The sequence below is a fragment of the Chanodichthys erythropterus genome, chromosome 13, assembly GCF_024489055.1.
Source record: "Chanodichthys erythropterus isolate Z2021 chromosome 13, ASM2448905v1, whole genome shotgun sequence".
NCBI classification, from domain to species: Eukaryota; Metazoa; Chordata; class Actinopteri; order Cypriniformes; family Xenocyprididae; genus Chanodichthys; species Chanodichthys erythropterus.
Genome location: NC_090233.1, coordinates 48,421,479 through 48,435,994, shown reverse-complemented (window position 1 = coordinate 48,435,994; position 14,516 = coordinate 48,421,479). Strand labels below are relative to the sequence as shown.

General features: G+C 35.7%; 1 protein-coding gene across 4 annotated transcripts in view; it reads right to left on the bottom strand.

The window, feature by feature from the left end:
- bmpr1ba (bone morphogenetic protein receptor, type IBa) overlaps window positions 1-14,516 on the bottom strand; it is a 64,609-nt gene that overhangs the window by 11,904 nt on the left and 38,189 nt on the right. For 2 of the 4 annotated variants that reach the window (XM_067405636.1, XM_067405637.1), the window contains 2 exons: window positions 411-561; window positions 229-328 (listed from right to left, as the gene is read on the bottom strand). In XM_067405636.1, coding sequence (XP_067261737.1) covers window positions 229-328; window positions 411-561 — 251 coding nt within the window. Of the gene's footprint in view, window positions 1-228; window positions 329-410; window positions 562-11,997; window positions 12,175-14,516 lie in introns of those variants that run through there. The other 2 variants (XM_067405638.1, XM_067405639.1) reach the window with 2 other exon arrangements.

Sequence of the window (14,516 nt, the reverse complement as noted above, 5' to 3'; positions counted from 1 at the left end):
ATTTACACTTTTTTCCCCCTCTCTCTACTACATAAGGGTGAATAAATGACAGAATTTTAATTTTTAGGTGAACTGTGCCAGTTGAGGAGCAATACATGATTTTGTCACTGTAAGTGGGCGTTTAAATTACTGTTGGTTAAATAAGGCTTTTGTTTTGTCAGTGCTTGAGGACTCATGCACTAACACTTAAGTAGTTTATTTTGGAAATTAGAGTAGTTTATGACTCACTCGGCACTGAAACTCTGATCCGACCAGACCCAGACAACCTGACGTCACCACAGCTGTTCCACCCTCTTCCTCCACCATGGTGAAGCAGTACCCATCCGTCCTGAACACACGACACACATGTAATACTGCGTACAGTACGTGTGCTAGCGGTACAGCAAGTGTGGTGGCACGTGTCCTGATACCTGCATGTGTTATTAGTAGAGTCCTCTGGGCAGTGATGATAACAGTAACACCACAGGAAGCGCTGAGGTAGAGCAGGTGCATCACTTCCTGTCTCCCGATGTTCTTCCACCTTCCCAGAGTTTCTCAGCAGCATGGTGTCCAGAACATTAGCTGGAGACGTACAGGAATTGGAAATAAGTCAGTTAACTGCCTTACAAAACATGTCTGTCAGAAACTCACCCAACATTTATCCAACTCAAAAATTTCCTTTATTTCCTTCCCTCCTGTTTACAGATTAAAAATAGTGATGAGAGACCGAAATGAATAATTACTCCAGATTTCCAGACTCTCAGGATCAAAACACAGCTTTGAAGAATAATATTTATGGCACCTGGGGAAATATGGCTGCAAATATTACATCATTCTCACTCTTTCATCTTCAAATATTCACAGAGAGAAATGGCCCTGAGACACTTTACAAATTAAACTAAAAGATGGAAATGAAGGTTGGGCAGTCTGTCATTTGTTTTGGAGCGATATGAAGAAGTTATATGAGTTTCTTTGAAGGAGCGAGCAGTCAAGGACTGATGGACGTCAAGGATAGACGTGTAAAAAGTACTATTGATTTGTTTATGTGGAAAACACAGATATTGCGTTTTTAATTGGCCATGAAACAACTGGTCATGTTTATGATCATTTCATTAGGAAATTTCAAATGATTATGATACCACAGTCAATATTCAAACAATAATATTCATCAAAACAATTAAAAACAATCACACAGCCCTAATTTGAAAAGACTCATGTTTCAGAACACAAGAAGTGGCGGGAGATAAAAGGGATCTAGACTGCAAAATCATAGATTGCAGATTCCATCCTAAAAAAATTCAGCAAAGTAACTTCTGTTGTGTAAAACTGAAATAAAAACAATAATTGGACAAATTTAAAAGTTTTTCATTGCCTCAAAACAAAATAACAATAAAATAAAAAATAATCATGAATTATTAGTATTAAGTGTTAACTTTGGCAGAATAAAATGTTAAATATAATAACACCTTTAATATATAACATTTATTTAATATATTTAAATATATATTTACAAAAATTAAATTGAGAAAAACAAACCAAAATAAAGGCTAAATAAAACAAATTTAAAAACTATATAAACTATAATAACCTTGCTGAGAGCACAATTGTGCTTTTGTTTCCATGAGCGAGACACTTAACCCCAGGTTATTGCTGCTGTAATTAGTGCATGGTAAGTCACTTTGGGTGAAAAGTAAGAAACAAAATTATGATACAGGGCTGTAAAGTTGATGTGTGTGTTTTCTTCTCCCTCTAAAACTTGCACATACAACCGAACAGACACACACACACACACACACACACACAGTTTTAAACGGCCACAAAGGTGCTTATAGAAGCTGAGCAAACACCCTTCAGTCAAAATAACTCCACATCTGTGAGCTGTTAAAGAGAGAGGGGGTTGCTGAGGGATGGTGTATATAATTTTGACATCAAGACATAAAATAAAGTTGCTTATTTCACGGCTCTCTGCAACATTTGATTCTGATAGGTTGAGTGTGACATTCGGTGGTAAAATATTATTTTATAATTATGCTACAAAATCTTGTTTATATAAAGTAAAAAAATAAATAAAAAAACATTTTTTCCCATCTGAAAACACAGACTGTATAATAAATCAGACATTAACTAGAATATAAACAAATCAATTAATATATTTTATGATATAGTTGAGAAACTATATGCAAAGTTTGGTTTACCTATGTTTAGTGGAAAACTAATGTTTTATACACACACACCACACACACACACACACACACACGCATATAAACTATTTAAAATAGATAAACTACATTTAATATAAAAATTCACCTCAAGTCAAAACTCCATGTCCATAATGTACAGTCATATTACATAACAGTTTCATTGCTCACACTGTCTGGGTTTATTTTGCAATAATAATCTTCTGACGGTACATTATGTTATATTTAGTGTGTTAAGTCTCTTTCAACAAACTATTCTTGTCCTTCACTCTCTCTATTACAAACCATCACTAGTCTAAACTCACTAATGCACTGCTTATATTACAGACTTTAGTCTGGATACAGAATGGAGGCTAGTCTGTGTGTGTGTGTGTGTGTGTGTGTGTGTGTGTGTGTGTGTGTGTGTGTGTGTGTGTGTGTGTGTGTGTGTGTGTGTGTGTGTGTGTGTGTGTGTGTGTGTGTGTGTCTAGTAGAGCATCCTAGTATGTCGAACACACATTATTAAAGGACAACTTTAATCCTACAAAGTGCAGACACACTTACACAGACATGTGAATGTATACAGTAAGACTCATTCATGTAAGGGATGTAAGGGGCCCCGGGACATAAACACTCACGGTTTCCCACACACCGTGAGTCTGATGCACTGCTCAATATCTCATCCCATCCCTGTCTGATCCATTAATAATTTCACATATGCACACTTCATGAAACACACACACACACACACATAAACGCAGACGGATTTGGCCCTCGCCTACATAGTTAAGAAAGCCCTGTGAAAACAGTCGTAAACACAGTCACTGCTGCGAGACTTAACGTATAAACAGAACAGCTCATTTATAACCGCTAACCGGAGACTGTTCAGCTTACAGTGACGCACAACATATACGGTCAACAACGTGTTGCAGAACGAGCTTTTAGTCTGTTCTGTCTTTGCTTGAATAGTTATTGATGTCATACTTTTTGACAACTACTTCTGCTACACACTTCTAACTCTGTATTTAAAAAAAATCCACTCCTTTAACTAACCCAGAGGCTGACAGAAATAAACTAGTGCCATGGCTGTTTTTTGACTCTGTTCATAACAACGGCATGAATCTGGCAATGGAGATATGCGATACTTGGTTTCTCACCCACATCACTCTCCATCTGGCTGTCAGAGCTGTGTGGTGAGTCATTTACATAATGTAAACACCGACTCGCCAACTATTTGACTACTTTTCTGGATGAGTAGTCATTAGTAAAAATGACTAGTCGTGCAAGCCCTACTGAAACGAATCTGTTCTGAACAAACAGTACATTTAAACTGGTTATACTCAGACAAGCACAATATTAGAAACTTTATTATATGAGACATGAAGAGTTACACAGACCAACCCTCTACAACGTGAGCAAATCACTCACATATGCGACTAAATCTTCATTCTGGGCGACTAAATAATGTATATCATTAGCCATTGGCTAATAAATTCTTAGATTTTACTTGACAGTGTGTGTTAGAGGCTAAATATACAGTGGCATGAAAAAGTATGTGAACCCCTTGCAGAATCTGTGAATAAAAAGAGAATTATTTTAATAAAATAAGAGGGATAATAAAAAGTGCATGTTATTTTTTGTTTAGTACTGTCCTGAGTAAGATAGTTTCCATAAAAGATGTTTGCATTTAGTTCACAAGACTAAACAATAGCTGAATTTATTAAAATAACCCCATTCATAAGTATGTGAACCATTGATTCTCAATACTGTGTGTGGTCACCTGATGATCTATGACTGTTTTTATGTTTTGTGATGGTTGTTCATGAGTCTCTTGTTTGTGCTGAGCAGTTAAAATGAGCTCTGTTCTTCAGAAAAATTCTCCAGGTCCTGCAGATTCTTCAGTTTTCAAGCATTTCTGCATATTTGAACCCTTTCCAGCAGTGACTGAATGATTTTGAGATCCATCTTTTCACACTGAGGACAACTGAGGGACTCAAACTCAACTATTAAAAAAGGTTCAAACATTCACTGATGCTCCAGAAGGAAACACGATGCATTAAGAGCTGACGGGTGAAAACTTTTGAATTTGAATATCAAGGTAAATTGTACTTAATTTTTCTTCCAGGAAACATGCAAGTATCTTCTGTTGGTTCCGAAGGGCAGTATTAAATGAAAAACAATGATATTTAAACAAAATGAGAAAAATTGTGACATCTTCATCCTGTTCAAAAGTTTTCACCCCTCAGCTCTTAATGCATCGTGTTTCCTTCTGGAGCATCAGTGAAGGTTTGAACCTTTTTTAATAGTTGTGTTGGAGTCCCTCAATTGTCCTCAGTATGAAAACACAGATCTCAAAATCATACAGTCACTGCTGGAAAGGGTTCAAATATGCAAAAATGCTTGAAAACTGAAGAATCTGCAGGACCTGATGGATTTTTCTGAATAACAGAGCTCAGTTTAACTGCTCAGAACAAACAAGAGACTCATGAACAACCATCAAAAAACAACAAAAAAAAAAAAAAAAAACAGTCGTGGATCATCAGGTGACCACACACAGTATTGAATGGGGCCATTTTAATAAATTCTAAATTATTAAACTAAATGCAAACATGTTTTATGTAAAATATCTTACTCAGGACAGTACTAAACAAAAAATAACTTGCATTTTTTTATTATCCCTCTTGTTTTATTAAAATAATTCTCATTTTCAGAGATTCTGCAAGGGGTTCACATACTTTTTCATGCCACTTTAGGTTTATCACAGATATATTTTCAAGCGCATTGCTTGACAGTTTCGCTCTTCATCAATATATATCAGTCTGGTGAGTAAACTTAAAAAAAAAAAAAAAAAACATACTAGCCAATGGCAATTCTATCGCCAAGGTATGCGTAGAAGGCTGACAGACAGATAATGTAATGGTAAAAGAAAAATATAAAATGTATTCCATATTCCATTGTGATCAGGTAAATGTATGTGTTGACCGAATAATACCATGTGTCTTTGTGTTTCGCTTCACAAACGCAAGAAATGTTCTGTATGCCAACAGAAAAACATAAAATATAACTATTCTGAAAGTTATAAATATTAATTATAAAAATTAACATTTTAACAAAAAGAAGATGGTTTTATGTTTGAGAATTTAGTTAATTTTTTTTTATTATAAAAATAGTTTTGATTGTTTATGCTTAAAAAATGCAAAGAATAACATTTTTATTAATATTTTATTTTATCCATTTTAAAAAATATATATCCTAACATGTTTCTAAATATATCCTAAATACATAATTTTGTGTTAAAAAAAAAAACTAATTAAAAACATAAGTAAAATGCATTTAGAGGAATAAGATATTAGTAGAAGATTTTAGCAATTACAAGTCAAAAATAAAAATAATGTATGAAATGAAATGAAATTTAAATTTACAAAAAAGCAAGTAAAATGGTTTGATTCATAGAGACTCAAATGTCTTGATCCACATCTAAAAATGAAAAGGTTGGATTTTAGTATCTTGGGATTAGATGCATTTTAGGACATTCCATAGTTATTATAATTAGCTGAATTAAATAACAATAGAAGTCAACAGGGTGTCCCCAATTACACAGCAAGGCACACATGTGGGTGTGTGTGTTTGAAGTAACATATCCACACATACGCTCCACCAGAAAGAGGTATGACCTTTAACCAAACCAAAAACCAACCACATCAGTATGCCACAGTCGAGCCTTATACACCTGTCAATCAAAACCTAGATCCATCAATCAAACCCACAGGGGTCTGAAGATAATGAGTGTACACTCATGAAAAGAAAAAGATCAATACAACAGATGCAAGAAAGTGAAACTGCAATGAGCAGAAGAAAAGATAAGACAGGATAATAGATTAAGAACCGACAAAAGAGAGCTACAACTGTGTCTTTATCTGTCGGGCTTTGTCAAACAAGACCGGCCGTCTGAATGGGCCTGAACTCAATCAAAATCTCCTTTTCTCTCTCTGTCAGTCTGATGGTTGAATAAAACCCCTGAGGACAGATTTTCACACAAAGAGACACTTTTCATTCCTTCACACAGCCAAATAATCACTGTGAATCTGTCAGAGAAGCCCGACTGCTCCGGAAATCTGCTTCCTGCTCCACATTCACAGTCTTGTCTATGTGTGTGAATCTATTATGAAGATTTAAAGGAGCCTAATGTCTATATGCCGCATCTGGGGAATGCTGTTGATTACCACAGACAATAATGTCGACTCATCCCTCAGTTTGTAAAAGCAAATGGGAAACGTGCCTGCAGTGATGCACTTACAATGGAAGAATAGCAGACAAGCAGGTCAGAGGGTTTAAAGGCAGAACTGCAAAGACATTTTTTTGCTTCAGCTGCTGAATGAATCCTTTTGCAAAAAAAATGTAATTATAAGAAGGGACTACTCTTTAAGCTCAAGGAACTTAACTTACGCATTACTAATGCAATACATCGGTGCATCCCAATTTTTATTAAAGAACCAACATTAAATCTTTTGTAATAAATTAATAAAAAATCATAAATTAAATTAAATAAAAAAGCTATTTGAGCTGTGAGGTTGTCTAAAAAGTTATCCTTGTGGGGACATTTTATGGTCCTCATGAGGAAAACAGCTTATAAAACAAACAAAATGATGTTTTTTGAAAAAACAGTTTTCTGTTTAAATAAAATTAAAAAAAATAAAATTAAATTAAAAAATATATATATACAGGCATGAAAACAGGTCAGGGGTGAAAAAGGTGAGAAGGATATTACCCCTCTAGGGGGGTCCGGGGGCAAGAAAATTTAAATATTCCATATTTAAAAGCATCAATCTGATGCATTTTGAGATGCTTTTTTTGCCAACCTGGAGAGAGCTGAAGATACTTCACTTCAGCCATGAGTTAAAAATTATTATGGCCTCCTTACTAAGTATTATGAAGGGGGATCGAGCGGGAATCTTTATTGGTGTCGATTTTCAGTCTCTTTTTAATGATAGGCTTTACGCATCTAATCATCACAACTTGCTATTTGGGGGAAGAACCTAGCGCAATGATTGGTCGAACTCTTCTTCTTTTGCTGTTGCTTGATTTGAGGACTGTGCGTGCACAGAGGCGTCACCAGGTTTTTGCGTAGTTTAGAGTGACAAATCGTACCAGCGTACTTTGAAGTCAAAATGCGTATCTGCTACGCAAATTGCGTACAGGTTGGCAGGTCTGCTTATTGATAGAATGGTGGACCACCTTCTGCCTTGTCAGTCCCCTCACCTCAAAAACGGTAGCGTTAGCTAATAATTTTCCACCGGAGCTTTAGCTAGCTGGCTAACATTATGTTTTCTCCTGCTGTGTTCAGTGAAACAATTCATCAAGCTGTAGCTAACGTTAGCTAAGTCTATGTCAACAGAGCTCCTGGGTAACTTAACTTAGATGTACCAGAAAATATTAAAATTATTGAAACCATCACTCACCAAATTCAGTCAGGTAAATCGCCGAGGCCAGGCGTGCTTTCAGCTTCTGATGGTGGTCTGCACTGGTGACGCAAGGCCCTTCGCGTTAATATTTCCATGCACTCGCGCTCCCTTCTGGCACACGCACCGAATACAAAAAAATGTTCTCATTGAATCTACACGATTCACGTAGGTCACCTATTTTGGTTTCAAAACGGCAAATTTCGCCGAAAGGTGAGCTGTGAGGTTGTCTAAAAAGTTATCCTTGTGGGACATTTTATGGTCCTCATGAGGAAAACAGCTTATAAAACATACAAAGTGATGTTTTTTTAAAAAAAAAAAAAAAAAAAAAATTTATATATATATATATATATATATATATATATATATATATATATATATATATATTTATATTTATTAGGGTTACCGTAGTACCGTAGTACCGGTACTACGGTAGTATCGCGATACTAAAGCTTCAAAATACTGCCGATGCCATTGTATTTTTCAAACGGTAGTATCGTCAGTACCGTAAGGAATGTTGTATGTGCGGCAGGTACACTTCAATTGAACATGCATGCCTGCAAAAACATTACAAGAGACTGCCGTTGACTGTCTGCTGTGCCCTGTGTAGTAAATGCTCTATAAAATTAGCGCCTTATTGTTTCCTGATGCTTCAGTTAATTTTGCAATGAGATAAAGTTGCGCTTGTACGTTGTTGTTCGCAGTGCATTTTATCTGGAGAAAGGGTCTGAAATTCACTTAATTAACATCATAAAATCTTTATATAAGACTGAATTCTTTTTTCAGTTTTATTCAGTTTTTCCGTTGCTCATTTGACCACTTCTGGAAAAGATTAAATAGTTTGTTTCTAGAAACATCTTTGCGAACACGATTCAGACAAATGCAATTCCATTCATCAATAAGTTATAGCGGGTTTGCACTCGGTTCTTATCAGTCATATCAATCGTGATTTTATAATTATAAATGTATTATATGTTTTAAAATACATACTGCTCTCCAGTCAGGGTTAGATATTTCAAGATAGGCTGGCAAAAATGCTCCTGATAGTTCGTGACACGAGCAACAGCGCTGTTTTTGTTTCGTTTCTAAATGAATCTGTTATTGAACAAATTGGGCGAGTCACTGACTCACTAATCGATTCATTAAGACAGTCATTTGCTTCGTTCTTGAATGAATCAGCCGTTTTGAACAAATCGGTTGAATGATTCATTGACTTAATCATTAACACTTGCTGCCACCTACTGGCGACTTTAGTCTCCCATCTAAAAGTAGGCCTATTCTATCATTTTTTACCATCTAAAAGTAGGTCTATCATTTTTATTTCTATATTCAGATTTTTATATTTGAAACATTAATATCATAACATTATTTATGCAATTGTAATTGAAGTGTAAATGCATAAATGCTACATCATAATGTCAGTTCATACAGCTTCTGTGCAGTGCTAAGATGAATTTTATTTACAATGATTCATTTGATTGGTAATAAAAGCCTGTTATTCATTCTCATTAATGAAGTATTCAGAGAAAAATCTGGTCTGTTTTCATGTTTTTATGAAAGTTTGGTTCATTTTGTATACTGCATGGTATCGCGATACTACTTGGTATCGTGATACTTAAGCTGGTATAGTATCGTAAGACATTTTTATGGTATCGTGACAACCCTAATATATATATATATATAAAACGTTTTCTGTGATGTGTAGGTTTAGGAGTTTGTACAGTATAAAAATCATTATGCCTATGGAAAGTCCCCATGAAACATAAAAACCCAACGTATGTGTGTGTTTTTGTGTGTACAGTAGTTTTAGAAAAATGTTGTTTGAGCTGAAAAGCTAACTACTTTTGATTTGAACCTTTGAATATGTGTTATCGAAAATATTTTACATAACATCCACATTCACTTTGGTTATTCTGCAGAAGCTAAGCAAAGGAAAACAGGGCTGAAACTGAACAATAAAGAGTTTGAACTTGGAAGACTCTATTACTTTGCACAGACAGCCTTCCATTGTAACGGTATTGGTGTAAACATTTCCTAACTAGAACATACATGTAACATACATCTGCAGTCATAACAGGCTGACCATGCCTCTTGTTCAGTGATGTCTGAAACACACCCCTGGTTTCAGACCCGTCTGTTTCCATGGCTCCTGAGCGAGTTCAGCAACTGTCTGTTATGTAAATAAAGAAAATTCCACTCATATCTGGAAAGAAACGGCGTCTGGAGTTCCAAGTGATTTTGACTCTTGGTAAAAGCAGACTGTTCTATCGTGCTAATTAGCTGGTGCGACAGTCATAACCTTGATTTCAATTTACCAGAAGTGATTAACCATCTTGAGATGACATAAGGTTGCTGTAGGGTGATGAGACTGCAACTGCCTTTATCTGACACTCACACACAGTCAACAGAGGTTGCTAACATCACTTCATATAAACACCCACAGACACCATATTAAGCCAGCAAACACCCACTGAACGCTGCTATTAACACACCGTGAGCATGAGGGATGACTGTGCAGAAGGCTCATGTGCAAACCGTTGCCTTGTGTGTATGTTTATGCAGAGATGTAATTTACAAGGTCATCTTGAAACTCAATCACCTGACCCTGAACATTCCAGCGACCCTTCACACGGATACACACACACACACCACAGCCACCACACTCTATGAATTATAAAATAAACACAGCACTTTCAAATAAACAGCAGAAGGAAAACTCAAACTTCCATTTCAAGACTCAATGACATGAGAGAAACAAGAAAGACCCTCTGGCCAATAGCGAAAACTGAGAGCAAAAACAAAAGGAAAGAGAAAGAGAAAGAAGGGTTTCTACTTAAACTTTACTAATGCATCTTTCACTACTAGACTAAGCATTAGTGGGCGTACACACAGGACCTGTACTTGTAGGTCAGTCAGTCACATGTACCATTGTTTGGCAAATTTTCACAGGCAAAATACATTCATTTTAATCAGAATCCAAGTGATCGGGAATTTTTCACGAGGGTGAAAGTTTTCCCCTCACACTTTTCGCATTGGGTTCAATTCTGCAGCATTGACCAACAGAAAAAGCTGTTTAGTTTGAACGTGGCTTCTGTGTGAGCTGCTCTTCATGCATTGCTACACTATTGACAATATACAATAGACATTTTTTTCACTGAAATTGTGCTAATATGACCGCACCTTTAGGCATGACTCATGGCTCTCAAGCCATCCTAGGTGTATATGACTTTCTGATGAACACAATCAGAGAAATATTAATAAATATCCTGATGCACCTGAGCTTTATAATGGCAGTGAGCGATACCAACGAGTATGAAGCTGAAGAAAGTGCATCCATCATAAACGTACTCCACACAGCTCCGGGGGTTAATAAAGGCCTTCTGAAGTGAAGCGATGCCTTTGTGTAAGAAAAATATCCACTGCCATTATAAAGCTTGGATGCATCAGGATATTTATTAAAATTTCTCTGATTGTGTTCATCAGAAAGAAGAAATTTATATATACCTAGGATGGCTTTAGGGTGAGTAAATATTGGGGTAATTTTAAAGTGAATTAATCCTTAAAGGGCATACATTTATACTAAAACATTAATTTATTTAAACTGTCATCTTTCCACTGGAAAAATGTAAACATACCTATTCAATGGTTAATAGTCAGGTGCTATGGGTGCAGCTAGCTGAAGAGCTGTTTCATGTTAAGCAAACTAACAAGCAACCAGAGTAACTAGTAACCTGGTAATCTAACAATTACTTTCCATGCTGTAATATAATACGAAATGTACTAACATCATCTCTGATATTATTGTTGCAGACATATGACATTGTTGCTTCTGATTGGTCCATTATTTAAAAATTGAACAATAGTGACGCAGAGTTGATGCTGTATCAATGCAAAAGTTGAAGAACTTTTGGATTGACATGCCAAACAAAGCGCAATTTACATGGCACATGACACATCTGTATATAGAAAAACAATTATAAAATAGTGCAGACATAGTGCAAAAAATGCATTCTTTGTTTATGCCAACTTAAAGACCTTGAAGAAATTTTTAGAAATATTTAGACAATTTCTTTCAGCTTCAAGGTAAAAAAATATCAAAAGCAAATCAACTTGGCAGAATTGTGTTTAAAATGTACAGTCTTCAATACAAGAAAATAAAATGTGCATTCTTCAAGACTACAAATATTGATAACTCATCTTGCACTAATGGGCATCCCACCATTCAATAAGTAGCACGTCATGGCTGACGGCTATAAAATAAACCAAAGCTTTTGGATATTTAGGAAAAAAAGTAGGTAAGCCTTTCAATATGTCCTGAGCAAAATTTCTGTTTTACCAGCGAATATTTCAACATAAGAAAAAAGGCATTTCACACTTCTTACTTTCTGTTGTGAAACCTGTTCATGATTACTGCATCAGATCCTTTCAGCACAAACTGAAATAAAAGAAGGCACATAAACCCTCAGCTGGTCGTCCAGGTGGGGCGCTGGAACGTTCAGCCTACGTATCAGACGAGAAATGAAAGGTGGGAACAGGTGTGTCCATGGACGGGGTCAATACTAAAGATAGATGAAAGAGAGGGGAGATTATAAAGGACAGAAGATAAAGGCATTAAGATGGACTGACACACAACACCTTCAAATACCAAATCCAGCTGCTGCCTTCCCATAATGCACTTGGGTAAGGGTGAAATAGAACAGAGTTTCCCAAAATGGGGTTTGTGAATTGATGAACAGCTAACAAATTAAATCTTAAAATGTAAAATTAAAATAAATAAATAAATATAACAATGTTTTAATTCAAATGTACACATAAAATTAAATAAAACCATGACCTTAATGTTTATAACATCTTAATATCTTCATGCCTTATAGTTGCATTTTGCAGATTAGAGCTGGGTGATAATATAGCTTACATTTTGCAAAGATACAAGCATGTAAGTGTCAGTGCCTCAATGTCATGACCATTCATCGACATCAGAGCCGCGAACATGCAAATGTGTCGTTAAATTATTGAAATATTAAATTAAATTCTCAGGGGTACTTTTTATGATAAAGGTGTTTAGCTGACAAAAAAAAGTTTGTGAATCCATGAAATACTATAAAGCTAAAGAATGGACCAATTGTTACAATTGTTAATAATAGAATGGTCTAATTGTTCAGGTACGATGACCCCAAATAATAATTTGATTTGAATTTAAATTTTAAATACATGTTTTATATTTTATATATTTAGTGTCTCCTAAATTGGAAAATGACTGTACGAACCGCAAAACAGCTGTTATCATGTTACCAGTTACTTTTCTCACCGCTGGTCAGGCTGGACCAGTAACAAGCCCTGTTTCCACCTGCTTTTAAGATGTGTTTTGTTTGATCAGATCACAAGAAAAACAATTATAAAATAGTGCCGACATAGTGCAGAAAAAATGCATTCTTTGTTTATGCCAACTTAAAGACCTTGAAGAAATTTTTAGAAATATTTAGACAATTTCTTTCAGCTTCAAGGTAAAAAAAAAAAATCCAAAGCAAATTAACTTGGCAGAGTCATGTTTAAAATGTACAGTCTTCAATACAAGAAAATAAAATGTGCATTCTTCAAGACTACAAATATTGATAACTCATCTTGCACTAATGGGCATCCCACCAGTCAATAAGTAGCACGTCATGGCTGACGGCTATAAAATAAACCAAAGCTTTTGGATATTTAGGAAAAAAAGTAGGTAATCCTTTCAATATGTCCTGAGCAAAATTTCTGTTTTACCCGTTCACACCTGGTGTTTTAATCTGTCTTTTGTTCACTTTCAACCACTTCTGTCCTGATTTCTTCAAGGGGAGGCTCTATGGACGGGTAAATGTATGGGTTTTTCAGATCTATCCATCTAATGGACAAAATAAGCTCACGCAATTTACATATGAACATGCTTGGAGATGACGGAAAAACACTCAGAGAGCAGCAGCTTTTGTTTCTGCTCTGACAGCCGCAAGACTGAACGCTGTGAGTGTGTGTTAGAAATCAGCAATGGTGACAGAACCTTGTGCTCGATAAGTTTTTCGTCTTCAAACTAAATGTGGGTCTTCAGCTGACAAAGTTTAAATCCCGTCTGGCTAGCACGCTTCTCATAATGTTCACGCATTAGATCAGTAGGCGGAAATTAGGCGGTCTTTTGTGGCTGTTCGAACATGACCACATGAGCTTCTACACTACCAAAGCAATCCGGTCGACAACCTCTGTGGTCAAAAGAGGACAAATTTAAACCTGGTTTACACCTGTATTTAGCGTCATCCACTCATGATGCGATCAACCAAAATGCATCTTAACACCAGGTGTAAACAGGGCCACAGTCATTTGTGATTACCGGAAGAGTTTACAGGGAAGGATGTCACATATCTTTAAGATAAATAGATTTAAATGATTATACATTATGGAGTACAAAAATCTCCAATAAGACAAGAAATGCCCAGAGGTTTGAATGTGAACATGAGTGTTGCTCCTCATCATTAACCTCCATTAATAATACACTACAGCACAGGCTCCAGGCTGACTACTCACAGAGTGCTGTTTCTGAGTGTTACTCTTTGCAGTACCGCTGTTCTCTATCATTAAAAAGCCATTAATAAATCAAGAAAGTTCAGGCTCCAGACTGACTCAGATACACAGACAAACCTGAGCAGCATTCAAAATTGTCACTGTCTTCATTATTCCTCATTTTGAGGTTTCTGCAAAAAATACACTATGGTTCAAAAGTATGTGGTCAGTAAGTTTTGTTTTTAAAGAAATTGATACTTTTATTTAGCAATGACGCATTCAGTTGATAAAAAAGACAGTAAATACTTTTATAATGTTTTAAATAAATGCTGTTCTTTTGAACTTTCTATTCATCAAAGCATCTTAAAAAAAGTGC